Here is a 20,401-nt window from a genome sequence, read left to right as displayed (position 1 = left end):
CGCGCCGGCTCTTTTTCCGCCGTCTCGCTGTGTCACTGTTCCGCGCTCTCTCCCTTCGGCAGCCTAAGTTCAGTTGCCCGCTCCTGCTTTAGTCGCTGCCGGCCGGGCCCGATGGAGTACCTCATCGGCATTCAAGGGCCCGACTTCGTGCTGGTGGCCGCCGACACCATCGCCGCCTCCAGCGTCGTCCAGATGAAGCGCGGTCAGTCCCTGGGAAGCGGGGGGGGGGGTGGAGAAAAGTGAGGGCAGGGGCCTGTCAGAGCGGGCGGGGGGCGGTCAGCGGGCCGAGCGCTTGCTTCGCACGCGTAGTGTTGGTGAGATCTATCCCTGGCGTCTCCGCTTCTTCGAAAACGAAACTGAATCCAGGCTAAGTTAGTCTCATTCGAGTTCCCGTTGGTGGAATCGGTGGGATTTGGCCTAGTAGTAGTTAACTTTCCACGCAGGACCTGCATTCCAACCCGGTAGTTATACAGTGGTACCTCAGGTTACATACGCTTCAGGTTACGGACTCCGCTAACCCAGAAATAGTACCTCGGATTAAGAACTTTGCTTCAGGTTGAGAACAGAAATCGTGCTCCGGCAGCGCAGCAGCAGCAGGAGGCCCCATTAGCTAAAGTGGTGCTTCAGGTTAAGAACAGTTTCAGGTTAAGGTTAAGCATTGCAAATAGTTTGAAACAGATGATAGTTGCAATAATGGGGTGGGCACCCCAAGGTGAAGAGGTGCGGCTTCTCGAAAGCTGTGTAATGAAGATCCCAGGCACACTTCGGTGTGGAGATGATTCCACAACTTAGGGGAGGGAGTGCAGTTCAGTACCAGAGCACGTGCTTTCTGTGCAGGGAGCATGGCTGTCAAGGTTTCCTTTTTTTAAAGGGAAATTCCCTTATTCTGAATAGGATTCCTCGCAAGAAAAGGGAGAAGTTGACAGCTATGGCAGGGAGTACCAGGTTCGGTTTTTGCAATCTTCACTTTAAGGAGAAGGGTGATACAAAAACATCTCCGCAGAATATAGATGGGTATGCAGGAGGGGTCTTGGAAATCCCGGAAAGTCACAACTGGTCATAGTTGTGGTTGTGGGTCTAGGTATAAAGCAGCTCCTTTTCTTCCTGTATTATTTCGTGGGAATGGGCATAGCTCAGTGGAAGAGCACATGCTTCGCATGCAGAAGATCCAAAGTTCAATATTCAGTTAAAAGGTCTATGTAGTGGGTGATGGGAATGTTCCTTTATCTTGGAGAGCTCCTGTCAGACAGTACTGGGCTAGAAAGGCAACTTGGCTGATCTTGCTTCCTATATTCCTAGCAGTTAGATTGGGATGGACTTCCAGGATCCACTTTTTCCCCCACCAGCCATAAGCTTGTGCAAAAGACATGCAAGGGCTTTAACGCAGTGACAGAGGATGGGCTCTGCATGTAGAAGTTTGCAGGTTCCGTCTCATACCCTAGTGAGCTCCTGGGAGACAGTGCTGCGTCAGATGGCCCAATGGTCCAGCTCGGCGTAAGGCAGCTTCCTATATTTCCACTTAAAATGAATGGATTTTGAGTTGAAGAATATTTGTTGAGCACCAGAGTTGAGCTGTTTTGCCACAGAAAAATCCACTTACGCCAAACTTTAACTGCATCGTACAACATGAGATCCATTTCTTATTTAAATGCCCATAGGCTGTCCATGTCCAAAGTGGGGTTAAGTGGGCTCTGTTAATTTGAACTGTTGCATAGAAGTGTTGATGGAACAGTTTGTAATGGTGAGGATGAGCAAACATGCATTTATCAGAATTCCTTCTTCACAACTATTATAAGACGTAGGAGCCATGACCTCCTTTGCATTTGGTTGTTCTCTTTCTATAAACGAGCCCTGAATAAAATAGAAAACAGAAGTGATGAAATTGCTGTATATCATATTCAATTAAAGCTAGTGATATAGGGTAGAAAAAATTCTAATGCCTTATTTTCCTGTATATTTTATTTAGAAATGCATAGTTTCATAAAATGAGAGGGCAGTCCAAATGCCTGGCCTGCAGTGGCAGGGCTTGATAGAGTGGGATGGCCGCCACTACTATATCCACAGTCCTGGTGTGCATGTTGAAAGGGGAGAGGGCATAAAAAATGCCTCTTCTCTGTACCAGCTCCAAGGCTCGTGCAAGAAAGAAGCTCAGCAGCTCAGGATCCAGCTATTTCTATGCCATTTTGGGGGTGTCCACTGACTACAGCTGCTTCACCAGGTGCACTGTGGTGCTTCTCATCAGCAGGGCAGCAGAGTGGAGGCCAGCAAGGCTGGGCAGAGGGACACTGTCTCATTCAAACCTCCTGTGCATGACAGATCAGGGGTTTAGATCGCTCTGTCCATCTGCAGTGTAATTAATGTGATGCAAGTTAAATTGAGCAACTGGAATGAATACAATACTACGTGCAGCAATTCAAGTGTGGTAAAATATGTATGCTAATAGCTTGTAGGACTTTCATTTCCCTCACCCCAAAGTTTAAATAATGTAAGGGGAGCGTGTGCTATTGAGTTGCTGTTCCAAGTAAAGTCTTGAATTTGTTTTAATGCACCATTTTAAACTGTACTAAGTGCACTTTATCATTTTTTCCATATTATTTCAGTACTTCCAGCTACATTTAGCTATTGGAAAAACTTTTTTTGAGAGTTATATAGCATATAAAACTAATGTAACATACTACTTACAATCAGAGCACCACACTTTTATGGCAATTGGTGTGTGTTTTTTAATTTATTGATTATTGGAAAACTCATCACTTGTAAGTCTCAACCCAAAAGTTGGATACCAGTGCTCTAGGTCAACTCCCATCAGCCCCAGCCAGCATGGCCAATGGTTAGAGATGATAAGTCCAGCAACATCTTGAGTTTTGCAGTTTCCCATTCTTCTATAGATTACATTTATTGTTGCAGGTGGAACCTGCCACCAAATGTTGCATTGTGTAGTGCTTCTTTTCAAGATTTCAGCTTCCCATATAAAGTACTACAAAACTCTCCCCCTTGTTTTCAATTACTGTATACCCCCATTCTAAAAACCCCCCAACCCTGTCAGCCAGCATTCAGTGGCCACTGAGCATGCTCAGAAGTCAAGGGTTTTTTCAGGAGGTCCACCCTCCTTGGACTCAGGGAATTTCGAATGCTGGAGTGATTTGTTTGTACCTCAGTAGCCTGATGGGCAACATTCCTTGTTAGTGCATTATGCAGAGCAGCCTTTGCCAACCCGGCGCTCTTCAGATGTGTTGAACCACAACTCCCTTCAGGCCAGCTGTACTGGCTGAGGCTGATGGGGCTTATAGCCCAACACATCTGGAGGGCACCACATTGAGCCTTTGCCACCTTTTGCTTTTGAGATCTGGTGACAAAGACTCTCTTGGCATTTTGTTAGCTTTCCCATTCAGATCCCAGGAAAAATCTGTGTGTGTGTGTGTGTGTGTGTGTTTAAATTATTTTAACAGCTGCAAAATACTCTGCTAATCCTGTTAAAGGATGGAACGTATCAGAAACTCTTAAACATGTCCTCCAGGGAAGATTATTCAGCAGTAAACAGCAAATGATGGAGAGGTTCTGATACGGAGATTTAGACTGTTCTGTGGAGGGGATCCTAAATACATAGAATGTTGCTTTTCCCAAAGACACAAGGGGCTTCTGGGAAATGAATTTAATACATTTATCTATCATCTAGTTAATGCAGGCTGAGGATAAGATGAGATTGCAGAACCATTAGTGGCATATAAAAGCATTCTTCCTCTGATTGGTTGTAGTAATAGTAAAGTCTTTTTCTTTTTAAAAAACCACTTATTTTTCCAAAATTTTATTTCCAGAGGAAAATGCATCTCAATGATTTTCATGACTTTCTACCCCTCTCCCTCCCCATGACTTTCAGCACTTCCTAAACTCTACTAGTGCTTTCAGACTTCTTTTCCTTATCGTTTTTTTACTGCTGCCAACAAATTAATCATCTGTCTGTCACTGATTGATCTAGTAATTGTAAACATTTATATTATGAAAATGTTGGGTTGGATGGCTGTTTAAAGATAAAAAAAAACTTATTTAAGTTCTTCAGATCTGATTCTGTAATTAATCCACAAGTGTGCAAGTCTTGTTTATTCAATAAGTTACTAATGTTTTAACTTTGCCCATGCAGGGGAAAATAGCCCTCTGCTCATTTTGCTCTCACTCTGTCTCTCAAAATGAAACACTTCACTGTAGCTTGTCCTTATTTCTGACTGGTGTGTTTTTCCTCCATCCTCTTGATTTAGATCATGACAAGATGTTCAAGATGAGTGAGAAAATCTTGCTTCTATGTGTTGGGGAGGCTGGGGACACTGTCCAGTTTGCAGAGTATATCCAGAAAAATGTCCAGCTCTACAAGATGAGGAATGGTGAGTACTGTGTGGTGCTGTGCCACTGAACGTATAGAGTAGAATAAAGAAGTCTAGGATTCTGCATTGGTAAGCTGTATGCTTTCTAAACACTTCAGACAAAACCACAAAACTTATGATTATGTTAGTTCCAGGCTGATAACTCTCTCTCACCCCAGATTTGGCATGCACCTTGATTTGGCTCAGTTGCAGAGAATGGATCTGTGCCTCCTCCCCGCCATGTCTCAAATCTGTCACTCTAGCAGTCTTCTTTCCCCACTTCTCATGAATGACACTGCTGAGAGTCTACAGAGCACTTCTGCCAACTTGGGGGGAAATTTACATGCTTGCAGTTCTTTTCGACTCTTAAGAGTCAGTCTGCACATACGGAACAGTAGCATAACTGGGGTGTTTTACGTCAAGGTCAAGGTTTGGGGTGGGCTCCCATAGTTAATTTCCCCCATCTGTATTCAAAGAGCAAACAAACTCTCTGTCCTTAGGAGACTAGTACTTCAAGAATAGGAAAGTAGGATAAATACACACATTTTCTAAGGGGAGGGAGTTTTTTTACTTGAGGAGTCATTCAGAATATTGATTTCCTATCCACCCACCCACAGTTTGGGGAGGGAGAGTCCTAAAAGAGTGTTACTAGATAATTCTTCATCCTTGGATTAACTCATGTCTTCCAAACACCCTTGGTGCCCATGTTCCCTCACTTCTACCTATGTGATCACAGACCTTGTAATCAACTACAATTGCACAAAAGCAGAATTTGCCATTACATAATTCAATTTCACCTGAAACCAGCAACTGTCTAGAAGTTGCTGCATGCAAGCTGTGATTCCAGCATTGGACTAGATGGCCCTTTGGGTCCCTTTTATCTACAATTCTAGCTGTTCTCTCCCTCCATAGACCTGGAAAGGAAGTAACATTAGATGCCCAGGTGACAAGGCTGCTGACATTCTCTGCCCCAACTCATCTGTTGAGGAAGGCTTCTGGTCCTGACTGCAAGAGGTTGGAGTATCATTGCTCCACTTGTAGTATTTGTTCAATGATTTTTTTAAAACAAATATTGTTCTTTTCTTTGCAAACCAGCTGAAGATGTTGCTTTACAAATGTTAGGTATTCTCCTAGAATGAATTTCCACTCACCTTCTGTTTGTTAGCAGCCTTGTACCTGGCGCTTAGGAATTCCAAGAAATAAAAATATCAGTGCAGCTTTGAAATCAGCGGTTAAAATCAGTGTGGTTTTGAAAAGTTCAGTTTGCCATCTTGATTCAAAATGTCTTTCACTAGCATCCAAACAGCTGAAAGCCTCTGTGATATCTCAAGAGGTGTCCAAATGAACAGCAAACAAATTGCCAAAATATATAGTAGATGCTTATTTCCTTTTCTTAACAGGGTATGAATTGTCTCCAACTGCAGCTGCCAATTTCACACGCCGAAATCTGGCTGACTATCTGCGGAGTAGGGTAAGTAAGGCAGCTTTCAGAAGTTGTGCTTTCTCTCTGTTCAGGAGGTTCCCTTGACCTTTCAGTATGTGAAGAGGGGAGAATCGTCCACAACAAGGTTGGTCAGCACTCCTCTCCACCAGCAACCCCTGCCCCATGTTCAGAGCGGTGAAGGGGAGAGCAGGAGATTGGGGATTTTCCTTCTGCAAACTTAAGCTCTATTCCACTGATTTTGTTAAATAATGATTTCAAAGTGGCAAGCATAGTTGCCTCAATTCTATTGGTAGTGCCAGATTTTGTTGATCGCTGCTCATGTACAGTATTACTTGTAGGGCAGTGGCATGTCAGCTTTCAGGGTGGATAAAAATCAACGGTTTTTTTTATAAAAAATCAGATTTCTTTTATTTTATTTTTTTATAAGATATTTATTGAAATTTTCAAAGTGTTACCAAATAGAATAAAAGCGGTAGAAAATACAAAATAAAGATAATTAACAAAGTAGAAAAAGAAAAAGAAAAAAACCCTTCCAACCGTACAGTTGCTCTGGGAAAAGCAGGTGCAAAGTTGGGAGCCAATCTAATAGCACGGCCCTGAACATGCCACTGCCATACAGGCAATGAACCAGGGAATAAGGCGAATATAATCAGGATATTTGAATGTATTTTCTTTAAAGAAAACCAACTCACTTCTCCTGATGCTTTTGTAATGACTATTAGTAGGAATTCCTAAGAGGAATTTTTGAGTGCTGCGTTTACCTTTAGTGAAGGTGGCGGTTGGGAACGGGTAGCAGGCATTGCTGAGTCTGCGTTGCTTCACAGGGATGGGAAATCATGTGCCATTTCAAATGGTTCTTAAATGGTTACGGTGCTGAGTGATATATTTTAATTGAAAATAGCCTTTCTCCTCATTTATGTGCTATGACCCACTTTTTAACCAAATATGCATTTGGGGATCCATATCTTAATCCTTTGCCTTTTATATGCATGGTGGTAGTGGTCCTGTTGTGACCCACCTTGGATCAGACCTCAACCCAACCTGCCAGCTAAAGACCAATGTGCTACATATTTGCAAACACAAGTGCCAAAATGTTTATTTGGTGTCATATGTGAAAGCTTCCCAAAGGGAGGCTGCTTGGACCCCCATCACTAAACTAAACTAAATTTGAAACCCTATGCCAAGGGTAATAGAGGAAGGGCTGTACCCCAGAGTTTACATTAAACTGCATTATACTTAGTATTTATACAATGCATTTAATTTTCAAAGCTCTTAACATGCAGTGGGCTACATCTAAATGTCTCAACAAGCCATGCTCCAAACAAGGGAAACTTGATTTGTTCCTAACTATGAACAGAAACTTGTACTTCCCTTGTGCTCAGTTTGTTGTGACATCGAAACCCAGCTGCTTGGTATCTATATTACATTTGAATTGATTTTATGTGTGTGCTGCTGTTGTTTTGAACTGTTTTATATATGCAGTGTTTAAAACTGTTTATATATGCAACCTTCTTACACTGTTGTACAGTGGTGCCTCGCAAGACGAAATTAATTCGTTCCGCGAGTTTTGTCGTCTTGCGATTTTTTTCGTCTTGCGAAGCACGGTGTCGGGAAAGTTTTGGAAAAGCTTCAAAAATCACCAAAGTCTTTAAAAACCTCAAAAAAGGCTACCACACCGCGTTCTATGAGTTGCTCCTCGAAGTCAAGTCGCAACTGTATTAACGGTGTTAAGAAAAAGGAAACAAACTTGCAAGACGTTTCCGTCTTGCGAAGCAAGCCCATAGCGAAAATCGTCTTGTGAAGCAGCTCAAAAAACAAAAAACCCTTTCGTCTAGCGAGTTTTTTGTCTTGCAAGGCATTCGTCTTGCGAGGTACCACTATATTGTAATGGTATAGGACACAATTCATAAAGGAAATTAATAATAATCATCATCATCATCATCATCACCTTGTACATTTTCACAACAGCCCTTTAAGGTAGGACAGTAGTATACTCATAATGCAGATGTGATGTTCAGGCAGTGATTATCTTACGCCTGGCTAGTGAGATGATAGCAGAGGTATGATTCAGACCTGCAGATCCTGACTTGTAGCTACTACTCTACACCTGCTGTGAGCCCATGAGCATTAAGGTTACTCAGGTCTCCACAGAAAAGCAAAGAAATCATTCCTGTTTTCCCTTTTTCTTCTGTTGCAGCTCTTTACCATTGCAGTATTTCTTCTCCAGGTCTTTCTGATATGACATTTGTTCTTTGCTTTAAAAAAAGTAAAATTACAGGCATGTGCCTACTCATGACTGAGTGCTGCAGGGCAGAACGCACCACATAAAAATGGAGATTGCATGTGACCAGCCTCTTCTTTAGAAACAGACAGCTGCTTTTTTCACCATGGTTGTTGGGGTAGCAGCAAGCAGTTCAAGTTCAAGTTTATTGCGGCCAAAGCCAGTGACACTAAACACCACAAGATCAGACAACAAGAAATCAGCAACAACTTCAGAAAAGAAAAAAGGTTACACAAGGGAACTTCGCAGTGTGCCATTCAACAGAAGAGATTTACGTTTCTTAATTACTAAAGTGCAAAATTTAGCCACCTCATATGATATTGAGCTTGAGGAATCTTCCAGGAGGTATTTTCGAAGAATTTCAGGGGAGGATTCCAAATAATATTGAAGGGGTATAAATTTTGATAGAAGCGGTAAAATAAGTTGAACTCGTTCTTCACTATAGAATTCGCAAGATAGAAGAATGTGTGTGACAGATTCTACCTTATTAGACATACAAGGGCAGAGACGCGCATGCATTGGAACCCGCGTGAATTTGCCGTACAGCACTGCTGAGGGCATTGTCTCAAAGCGGGCTCTAGAGAAAGCCCATCTATAGGCTTCGTTAGTGATGTTAGTTAAGTAAGGGGCAGCTGCAAAATTAGGCCAAGCTTTTAAACATCTATACGTCTCTGGGAGTAGGGCGCCTTCTTGTTGTAATTCGATATCATAAAGTCTCCGAGTGATAGTAGCTTTTGCCTTGTTCAGAGTTCCAATAAAAAGATTTTCAGGGTTTAGGCCAATTTGTTTGATCTTGTTAGTTATTTGCATAAGCCAAGGAGGATAGGGAACTGCGGCCAGGAAGCAAGGTAATAGACCCTTAGGATTGTAATGGATTTTCAGCCAGAGGGATATTGCTTGTTCCCAGACTTTTAATTCCACTCTGGGCAGTCCTGCCTCTTGCCTTAAGACTGCATTAGGTGTACACTTAGGGGTAGCAAATAATGATCTTAAGAATTTAGATTGTACTGTTTCAAGGGTCTTAAGGTTGGCAGAGGGGCTAATTTGAGAGCCATATAGAAGTTGGGCTAAAGATTTTGCCTGAAAGACTGTTAGGGCCATCGGGAGGAAGCCAGCTCCTTTCCTTCTGAATAATCTAAGGATAGCATTTGCACTTCTTTCTGCTGATATAGCTGATGTGGTCAAGTGTGTTGAGAATTTGGCATTATAAGAGAAAGTAATGCCTAAGTATTGGAAGGTCTTAGTCTGTTCAATGGCGTTTCCCTTTACGCTCCAATTATCCTTCCTGAAGGAGCGGTTAAAATGTACAATTTTGGTTTTGGCAAAGTTAATTGTTAACAGTTCAGTGTTACATTGGTCGCTAAACTTTCCTAAGGCACGTTTCAGACCCACTTTGGTTTGAGAGAGAAGAACAGCGTCATCCGCATACATTAAAATTGGTACTTTTCTGCCATTAGAGAACACAGGGGGGTGGGTTTCAATTTCACGGCAGCATGTGACCAGGGAGTTAACATGGATGTTAAATAGGAATGGGGCTAATAGGCATCCTTGTCTAACTCCTCTTTGGACTGGGATTTCTCTAGAGAGTCTGCCGTCCTGTGCAAGTCTTATCTGGAGGGTATTGTTCTCATGAAGCTTAATCATCAGAAGTAATAACCTTCTGTTAATACCCATATTGGCCAATTTGGCCCAGAGCCTGCTCCTGGATACAGAATCAAATGCTGCCTTTAGGTCCACAAAGGCCGCATATAATGACTTTTTCCAATATTTCGCATACTTATAGACAAAGTAATCTAACACTAAGCAGTGATCAATGGTGGAACGTCCGGATGTAAACCCTGCTTGTTCAATTTCTAGCAAGTTATTATGATCTAACCATTCCCATAATTTTAGGCATAGATGTTTTGTATAAAGTTTACAGATCACATTCAGGAGACTAATTGGTCTATAATTAGATGGATCAGAGGGGTTGCCCTTTTTAAATATGGGAACAATTATAGCTAGTCCCCAATCTTTAGGGATTTCAGTTGTCTTATCTATATATGAAAATAGATTTGCAAGGACCGGGGCCCACCAGTTTATTTGCGCTTTCAGAAGTTCAGCGACAATGAAATCACTTCCTGGGGCTTTGCCAGATTTCATTTGTAGAATTAGCGAAGTGATTTCAGTTTCAGATGTTGGGGGCCATGGTGTATCATTATCTAAGGGGATGTTAAGCGGCGCAGAAGGACGATGTTCCCTAAACAGCACTTTATAGTGCTCTTCCCATGAATTTGCAGGGATTATTGTGCCCTCATTAGGAGCTTTGGTTTGACTGGAGATAATAATAGATAAGGAAATTACACCGAAGGAACCACCCACTAAACAACCCATTAACTCCTTAAACAACACCATCACGAGACCAAAAGGCCCCAAAAAAGTTCCAACTATGCCCATTCAGGCGGAAGACTGCATCGGAGAACAAGCAAACCATCTCTCTGAATTACTGCTTGAACACTCTACCACGTTAGACCTAGTGGCTAAAACCGTGGACTGTATCTTTAAATACATAAGAGACATCAAAGGCTCCTTAGAGAAGATTACATCCTTTGTATCCCCAAAAGTTAATGTCAGCCCTGTAGACGTTTCACCGGAGGATAGGGCTGAACCAACACCCAGAGTACCTGCCCTATTACGCTCAACCCCGCAGACTGGCTGCAAATCTGAAAACGAACAATCTATGGAAGATTTACACACCATATCTTCCTATAATCTTTCGTTACAAGCCACTAGACTTTGTTTAATTATCCTCCCCTTCAAAGGTCAGGTTGTTAACTGGTCGTCTACACATGTCGCAAGAAGGCATCTAGCTGAGCTTCTGGGCGTAGATCCTCTTTCCATCGATCTGAAATCTACTGTCCACATTTACAGCAAGCCACACATGCAGAGGATACTGCTCACCTTTGATTCTAAAAAGCTTCCAACTTATATGATGTCCCTACGAAGCTACCTGACTAATTATAGAATTTTTATCACAAGAGTTTTTATCAACACTAAGATTTGCCCTCTTATTCCCTACTCTCCAGTTAAAAGGAAAGCAATTAAAAATGAGGGCATTCCATCTACTACGAGCTCTACCTCTCCACCCTCAGACTTAATTAGTTGGACAGAGACCCCCATGCCCCTCCTATCAAAGGCTACTCATCTTGAGAATTCGATGGAGCAGGAATTACTTGTCTCCTTCTCCCATCTGCCAAAAGCCGAACAAACAGAGATAACGGACAGACTAGATGAGTTATTACTCTATCTCCGCAACTTTGAAGATCTAGCGCCCACAAAAGAGGCAAATATTCCACCTAACTTGGAGCGAAAAATGGGTCATGAATCTCCTCAGGTCACAGCAGAACACACACCCCTACTCTGCCCAACTGAAATCCACGCCGAAATCTCTGTGGCGCCCCTAATCACATTACCGGAGACTCAACCATCCAATGGTTGCATCTTCCACGACCCCGGGAAAGCCCTAGATGCTATTGAAGAGACAAAATGACTCTCACCCCTACTACTATCCTGGAACGTTGCTGGATGGCAATCGAAAACAAGGGACAAAGACGTTTTAACCTACGTATCACAGTTCAAGATCATCCTGCTCCAAGAAACCTGGATGCAAAATCCTTTCGAACTACACAATTACTTTGCTTTCCATTCCCCTGCCTCAATCGGCCCAAAAGGCGGAAGACCGGCGGGAGGTTTGAGCACCTTCGTATCGACAGATCTAGGAGCCTCCCCTATCCAATTGAAAATCGATAAAAAATGGATTTTGGCCGTTAAAATATTCTCCACCCATTTTAAGATCATATGCATCAATGTTTATATTCACCCACTTATGAAACAAACTGATCTTAAAAACATCTGGAACGAACTGGAAGACTGCATTCTCCTTGTCTCAAATAAGTTTCCCTCTGCCTCCTTAATTATTGGTGGGGATTTTAATGCAAGGCTAGGCCACTCAGACGAACAGTTAATCAAGGAAAGTGGAATGGGTCCCCTAAATGCTAATGATGAACATTGGCCCCTATTCAGGCGTCACTCACTTGACCCAGTTACCAATTTTGCTGGTACGTCTTTTTTAATGGCACTTAGATTAAACCTTGTTATTTTAAACGGCCTCTCCTCGGGGGACTGCCCTGGCCAATTTACTTACTGGTCAGGCTTAAGGCATTCTGTTATTGACTACATCCTTGTCTCCCAAGAACTCTTCGATGAATATATTGAATTTACTGTAGATATAAGAACCGAAAGTGACCATTTACCCCTAAATCTTAAAAGGACTGAATTTTGGGAACCCTCTAGATGTGGGCTTGCCCCGCAGACTCCTGATCCTAGCGCTTTACAACAAATAGGCAGATCCAGAATTAAATGGTCCCCTTATGTTAATAACAATTTTGGTATTTGGACACAATCAATGGAAGGTCAACTCCTCTGGGCTGATCTGACTTCCAACGACACTGAAGAGACCTCCCCAATTGACCATTATAACACATTAATCCGAAAACTCCAACCGTTATTGTCAAGACCCAGAAGATCTAACCAAAATGACTCCCCTACCAACAAAAAATGGTTTGACCACGAATGCACTCAGGCAAAACTTATACTCAGGGAATGCTTTAAGGTCTTCCAGCAAAATCCTAACCCTATCACTAAATTGGAGTTACAACTTAAAAAAAAGAACTACAAAGAGTTATTAAAAACCAAAAAAAGAACCGCAGCAAGCAGTTAATAACTGAGTGTTCTGCAAACTGGCTTTGGTATCTTTTTGCTATGGGGCAAAGGCATTTCACAAAAAGGTGCCTTGCAAGAGCTGAAACCATATTTGTGACTGTAGAAACATGCAGATAACAGAATTACATCTACCATGAACATTATTTATTCAACAAAATTTATATATCACTTGAAAAAAACTTTAAAATATAGAAAATAAAATATTAAAACTCTTGATAAAATACAGTTTAAAACAGGTATTTTAAAACATCTGAAAGAGTTTTAGAATCAACAGTAGCTAAAAACCCAGTCAGCTAGGTGGGGTACAAATAAAACTGTTGTTGTTGTTAAAAAATAAGGTAGGCGTATTACAGCTTGTCAGTATAGACTTTCCTAAACAGGTGCCAAAAAGAATACAGCGAAGGCAGAGAGTTCCGAAGTGTAGGTGCTGCCATGATAAAAGATTTATTTCTTATTGCGGTGTGAGCATTTTCTGGAACTGTAACAGTGCCACTTCCACAGATCTAGTGGGCACAAATGGGGTAAGGTAATCTGCAAGTACAGTGGTACCTCGGATTAAGAACTTAATTCATTCTGGAGGTCCGTTCTTAACCTGAAACTGTTCTTAACCTGAGGTACCACTTTAGTTAATGGGTTCTCCCACTGCTGCTGCCGCTGCACAATTTCTGTTCTCATCCTGAAGCAAAGTTCTTAACCCGGGGTACTATTTCTGGGTTAGCGGAGTCTGTAACCTGAAGTGTCTGTAACCCGAGGTACCACTGTAAACTGGTTCTAAGCTATTAAGGGCTTTATATATTAATTGTAACAGCTTGAACGTCAACTAGTAAGTAGGAACACTGTTGCTGGATCTGACTGTGTTCTGTTTATTCCAGCATTTTGTTCTAACTGCAACCATCCAGATACCACTTGATATCTGGATACTCACAAGTGAGGCAGACACCTTTGCCTGTGCTTATTCCAGATATTGCACCAAATCTGAAAGTACATTTTCACAGAAGTCTGAACTCAGACTTGAGAGAGAGAGAGAGAACGCCTTTCAGTGACAAAATATATTAGTAGGAAGATTGTTGAGACTGCCTGAATTGAATTTTGGGGAAATGTGTGACTTAGTGCAGTAGACATCTTCAAAAGTAAAATTGGCTTACTGTACTTACTGTAACTTCAGTGGGTTGTGGATTTCCCACTCATTTTAATTAATGGGCCTGAATTACCCATGTCCATTAATTTCAATGGATCTGCTCCAAGTAGGACTAACATTGGCTACATACAGCCCAATGTGCCTGAGATCCCTTGATTTCATTCCGCAGCTAGAGGCTTTATAGCACCTGGATGCTATTGGTTTAGCTGGGGTGTTCTCAGTGTTAACTGTAGAATGGCATGAATGTTCAGAACCTTCCCTTTCAGAACTTGGGACTCAGATGCTGGATCAGACTAAGTATTATACCATAAGGCTTATAGGCAAACTCCTGGGGGCCGCATACCATTGGTGGGCAGAGCCAGAGGCAAAAGTGGGTGGAGCAATAAATGTTGCTTTTATCTTTGTTCGTTCAGTAGGCGATGTTCAGGCATGTCGAAATCAGTTTCTACATGTACAAACACCCCATGCAAGGCTCCACCTGCCATCCTGACAAGCAAGAGCCTTGGCCCAGATTGAGTTGCAGAGATTGACAGACTATAACAAAATACTGGTTAATAGGCCAGGTCTGCACCATTTGTAATCTAGTGAGCCAAATGTAACACACACGCATAAATTAAGAATTGTCTCCTGCCAAGTGCCTTCCCATCCTCCAGTCCTACTTAAGAAGCAAACTCCAGGAGTCTTACTGCATTTGGCTTTGAGAATTGCAAGTTGGACAGACTTGTGATAGGCTGTTCTTTGCAACGGTCGTGGTGTTAACTTTTTCAGTTTCCAGAGTGAAGAATTGTTTTTCTCTCAAGCAGCCACAGACAGCAGAAAGGAATTAAGCCCTTTAAAAAAACAACCTACTGATAAGGACTTCACTTCTCATGCAAATGCGCAGATTCTGTTTAAATTGTTTTGAGAGAAAGATTAATGGAGCAAAGCTGTTTGATGTGCTGAGCCAAACAAGTGCTTTTTGTCAAAACTGAACATGAAGCTTTGAGTAAATATCATATGAAGCTGAACTGTGTGCGCACATGTGCGCATTCTCTCCCTCTCCCTCCCTCTCCCCCTAATTCCATTACTGAGCTTTTCATGGTCCTTTTGCAAGAAACTGAAGAAAGTTCTCCTTCCTCAGCCGTCTTTTCCAGCACAGGAACATGAATGCAGTTCCCTCCTCCTATCGCTTCTGCTTGTTATCTCCTTCATCTGTTTCCTGGCCATCAAATGGCACCAGATGCATCTCTAAAAGAAAAGAAAACATGTTGCTATCTTAATGCCATTATACCAATCTATGGTGCAGATGCAGTTGGAATACTGTGTACAATTCTGGTCAGACCTGAAAAAGGATATTGTAGAGTTGGAAATGGTTCGGTAAAAGGACAACCACAATGATGATGGGGATGGAGGAAAGGTTGCAGCATTGGGGGCTTTTTAGTTTAGAGAAAAGGCTACGAAGAGGGGACATGATGGAAAAGACTATTCATGATATGGAGAAAGTAGGCAGACCACTAGAACTCATGGACTCCCGATGAAGCTGAACGCTGAAAGGTTCATGAAAGACAGAAGACACGGTTCATAGTTAAACTACGGAATTCACTCCTACAAGAGGTAATGATGGCCACCAACTTGGGTGGCTTTAAAAGAGGGCTAGAAAATTCATGGAGGAGAAGGCTATCAATAGCTGCTAGCCCAGACGGCGATGTTATTCCTCGGTGTACACCTCTAAATACCATTTGCTGGAAATGACAGGAGGACAGTGTGTTCTTGATTTCAGGTTCTGCTCATGAGAACAGGATGCTGGGCTAGATGGACCACTGAATGATCCAGCGGGCTTTTCTTACGTTCTTAGGGCCCTGGTGGGACACCTTGTCAATTGGTTGTATAATATTGTGACTATGGTGAGATATTCTTATGTGGGAGGCAGCCTTTTCTTGTGTCTCTCCTCACAAAGGAAACAGTGGGGCCTTCTTGCTTCCCAGCACTCCAGGCTCCTGGGCACTGCCCTGAACCCTCGCCTGACTCATACCACCAGGGGAAACCATGGTCTGGCTGTCTGCACTGTGTCAGGGTCATGCACTTTCTCGAGTTTACGCCAACCAGGTTAGAACTCCATATCTGGTTTTGAGACAGCTTGCTCAAACCTGGGGGGCAAGTGGAGTGCATGTAGTGAGAAGGGAGCATGTGAATGCAAAGACCATTTGTGACTGCCATTCCATGGCTTTGCTAGTATGTCAGAACTGGGCCTTGGGGTGGCTGCAACTTTCACTACTGCCTCCCTTCAATTAGATGTATTGTTTTGGGAGTTCTCAATAAAAGCCCCCAAAGCCACTCTGTCTCTTGAAAATTGTTGATGTGAGTTTAAATGTACATAGCATTGCTGGATGTATATGATGGTTTATAATAGTGTTTTATTTCATTGTTTAATCACTATTTTTGTCCATTGTATAAATCTTCCAGTGTTGTACTTCTATATAGATCTTTCTGTCTGTGTTATAGTTTTACAAGGTTAATACTTGAATTAATGCATGACTTTTATTTTGACGGTATTTGGCTGGTCAACTGACTAGTCTTTCTCCCATCCTTCCCCACCATCCTGGGCAACCTCCTGGCTCTTGAATGAGCAGCTAACCTTGGTTGACATGGTGTGATATTGTCTGCACCAGTATGTAGAACACCAAGTTGCAAAATAATAGCATATTTGGATATTGAGGACAGCAGGTTAAAATAGGGAATGCTTTTTGGGCCAGTTCCCGTGTGTGTGTGTGTGTGTGTGTGTGTGTGTACACATGTACATATACACACACACACACACACACACACATATACAGTGGTACCTCAGGTTACAAATGCTTCGGGTTACAAACTCGGGTTGAGAACTTTGCCCCAGGATGAGAACGGAAATCACGTAGCGGCAGGAGGCCCATTAGCGAAAGCATGCCTCAGGTTAACAACTGGTTCGGATTAAGAATGGACCTCCTGAACGAATTAAGTTTGTAACCGAGGTACCACTGTATATGGATTTCTAGTTTTCCCTTACCAGCCTGTAGGGGACTCCTTGAGAGAAAGAAACATACACCGCAATTACTGGGTTTTCTTTCCCAAACTGTCCTGGTTACTGAGTGTTCCCTGCTTGCATTGCTCTGCAAGGTCATGTGACCTTTGGAACAGATGGCCCAGGTGACACTGGCTTGGAGCATCCTCACTAACGAGGGCAATTTAACATGCCACTTGGCGAAGAGGGGGTAGCAGGATGCGACAGGGCGGGACTCTGCCTCCTTCCTCTGCGTGCCAGGTCCCTTGAGGCCTGATCCTGCCTGTTCCTCTCCCTCCGTGCCCACGCTTGCCTCCCAGCTTACCTGCTCCAGATGGGCCACACAGCAGGGAGGACACTGGCAGAAGCAGATGTGTTTATTTACCGGAGATGAAATGTTGCGCTCTTGCAGATGGCAGTGCCTTCCAGCAAACAGTGCACTTTGACACCGCGGTTGTGCCACTTCGGGCAGGGGGGTAAGGGGGGTGGGGTGACTCCTTGCTTTCTGAATTATTTCCCTACCCTTCTTTTGCATGAAAGGCAAACAGTCTTACAATGGGACTCTGCAGCTCTTGGCATCAGAGCGAGCATCTCCTGGTCACTTTGAGGAACATGCTTTCATTTCTGGGCTGCTTTTCTTATTCTGTTCTTTCAGTATGGGGTGGCAAACAGTTTTTGTAGCCATTTCCTCTTGTACTTTAGGAAGTGCTTGCTTGTTTGCTTGCTTGCTTGCTTGCTTGCTTCCATCTTATCACCTCTACACGCAGAGGGCCTTCTCGGTAGCAGCGCCTGCCCAGTGGAATGCCCTCCCATCAGATGTCAAAGAAATAAACAACTGTCTGACTTTTAGAAGACCTCTGAAGGCAACCCTGTTTAGGGAAGTTTTTAATGTTTGGTGGTTTATTGTGCTTTTAATTCTGTTGGGAGCTGCCTAGAGTGGCTGGGGAAACCCAGTCAGATGGGCGGGGTAATAATAATAATAATAATAATAATAATAATAATAATACATTATACAGCAGTTGCAGATGGATAAAACAAAGTTTTAATCAAACAAATATGCCCCCCCCCAGCAGAAAATTGCTGCAAGAAAGGCTATTCCGACTAAACATTCCGAAAGTAAGAGCTGTTCAACAATGGAACAGATTCCCACAAGAGGTGGTGGACTCTCCTTCCTTAGAGGTTTTAAGCAGAGGTTGGATGGCTACCTGTCACGTATGATCTAGTTGTGATTCCTGCATTACAGGGGATTGGACTAGATGACCCTCGGGGTCCCTTCCATCTCTACAATTCTTGAGCCAAATAATCATATAGTGACGGTGTGTGCCAAAAAGCTCTCTGAAACAACAGTGTCTGTGAAAGGTTTGTATAAACGCTGTTATAATGTGCGCACACACGCAGAGTGTGCACACATCTGACTCTAGGATGAAAGAGCGGTGGCTAGTGTTCTGGGTGGGCAGGCCTATTCCATCCAGTGGCGTTGCTGGCTCTGCTAGCTGCCGTGGATCAATGGCACCCTGTTCTCCCCTTCCCCCCTTTTTCCTGCTGCTGACCAGACCCCTCTTTAATCGTGTGACTCTAATCAGAAGACATTTTAAAATGGGCTCACAAACGTTTGCCCTCAGGGCTCAGCAGTCAGAAGGGCAATGTCCTATTTTCTCCCTTTGTGCACAAGTCGAAAGAGATGGGCCCCACAAGATATGGGGTCTCTGACGACGTGGGGCTGTATAAACCCTAGCAGTGTTTGCCTCTTGGGGAGGGGGAGGCACATGTTACGCTTCCAATTCCTGCAGGCATAAAACCACCAAATTTGGGGGCTGGGTTAGAATTTGTCTCCTAGGTTGGGCTCAGTTGATTGCTCCTTTAAAAAACACGCACTAATATTTAAAAATATGAACACAGCTGCTTTTGTTCTGTGAAACCTGGAGCCATTTTGGCCCTGCAGGGTTGAGTTTGCCAAGAAGCAAAGCTGCACGCAGAGCTTGGGAAATGGGGAGGGGCCGCAGCTCAGTGGTAAAATGGCTGCTTTGCCGGCAGGCGTCCCAGGATCAGGTACGACTAGAAGGACTCCTGTTTGAAACCCTGAAGAACTGCTGTCTTTCAGTGTAGATGAAGAAGGGGAAACGTGGAGCCCTCCGGATGTTGGATTTCAATGCCTGTCGGCCCCGAGAGCATGATGGGAGTTGTGGTCCAGCAACATCTGGAGGACCACAGATTTCCCACCCTTGATTGTAGACCAGTGGTTCTCAAACCTTTTTCTCTGGGCCACACTTTCAGAATAAAAATTTGCTTGTGCCACACCAATTCTTTTAATTGGTAAGAAATATATTGGAAAACAGAAATAACAACTAGCAGTGCTTGATTTATAACATAGAACACAACTACTATGAGGAGGTTTGTCTGGTAGCTTCATTATAAATCTTTGGGTGCCAGGCAAAAACATTCCTCTTCAACCAGACCTTTGGCTGATTAACATTCTATAGCTTTTTAAATGTGTTTGTGAGGGAGGTTATTATTTTGTTGTTTCTGTTTTAACCATTTGTGCTTTTACCTTGTTTATTTGTGCTTTTTACCTTGTATTTTTATCTTGTGAACCTCTCTGAGATCTTGTGATGAAGACTGATATATAAATCAAATACTTTATAATATGCTCACCAGACATCCTGAAGGTATAAAGCAAAGCAGTTACATGCAAACATGTATTGTTCCCAAAATATTCATATTCTGCAAATATATAGATAGATACTATCCTATCCTATACTATACTATACTACACTGAAATGTTTAAATGTTTCTTTGACTGTCCTTGAATCTTCTTGCCACACTTGCCATCCTCTCCTACCTCACCATTGTAGTGTGCCACACCCTTTGAGAACCACGGATGTAGACAATACTGAGCCTAGGATTAATGATATGACTCTGTGTGGCAGTTTCTCATGTTCCTGCTGCTGAATAATATGAAGCTGTTGAATAGAACATTAAGCTTTGGGAGTAGGAGCCTATTTAAAAAAACCACCACCGCCTGACCAAGGCTGCACTGCGATGAGCCTGCCATTATAACACAACCCACAGTGCTGCTGGGTCCTGTGGTTGTGTTACTGCACTGTGAACATGACATCGGCTGCTCATGGTTTGGATGGGGCAAACAGGTGTTTGGGAGAACCCATTTGGGAAAAGTTTGAGGTGCCCTTAAACTTGGACTTAATGGTCTTATGGGGGCCTCCCTCTTTAGATTGTAATGTGTATTACTTCAAAATGTCGTAAGCCAGCCCTGCTGCATTTGGGGAACCCTCCTGCTCATTCTACTGAGTGGGGGGCCCCTGGACATCTGCCCCAAAGTCCTGCGCTGACGGCACCATTGCGTGCCCCCTTGCAGCACCTTGATTATAAGGTAGTGGCAATGTTTTAG

General features: G+C 43.0%; 1 protein-coding gene across 1 annotated transcript in view; it reads left to right on the top strand.

The window, feature by feature from the left end:
• Positions 1-3: 3 nt before the first annotated feature.
• The window catches only part of PSMB2 (proteasome 20S subunit beta 2), a 30,726-nt gene continuing 10,328 nt past the window's right edge, over positions 4-20,401 (top strand). Inside the window, exons 1-3 of the mRNA XM_081015655.1 lie at positions 4-202; positions 4,254-4,376; positions 5,756-5,826. Of these exons, the coding sequence (XP_080871781.1) occupies positions 112-202; positions 4,254-4,376; positions 5,756-5,826 (285 nt within the window). The 5' untranslated portion in view covers positions 4-111. The remainder of the gene's footprint in view (positions 203-4,253; positions 4,377-5,755; positions 5,827-20,401) is intronic.

Source organism: Podarcis pityusensis (assembly GCF_964106645.2).
Source record: "Podarcis pityusensis genome assembly, chromosome: 8".
Lineage (NCBI taxonomy): Eukaryota > Metazoa > Chordata > Lepidosauria > Squamata > Lacertidae > Podarcis > Podarcis pityusensis.
The sequence above is the reverse complement of the archived record's forward strand: the minus strand, read 5'-3'. Positions and strand labels throughout refer to the sequence as shown.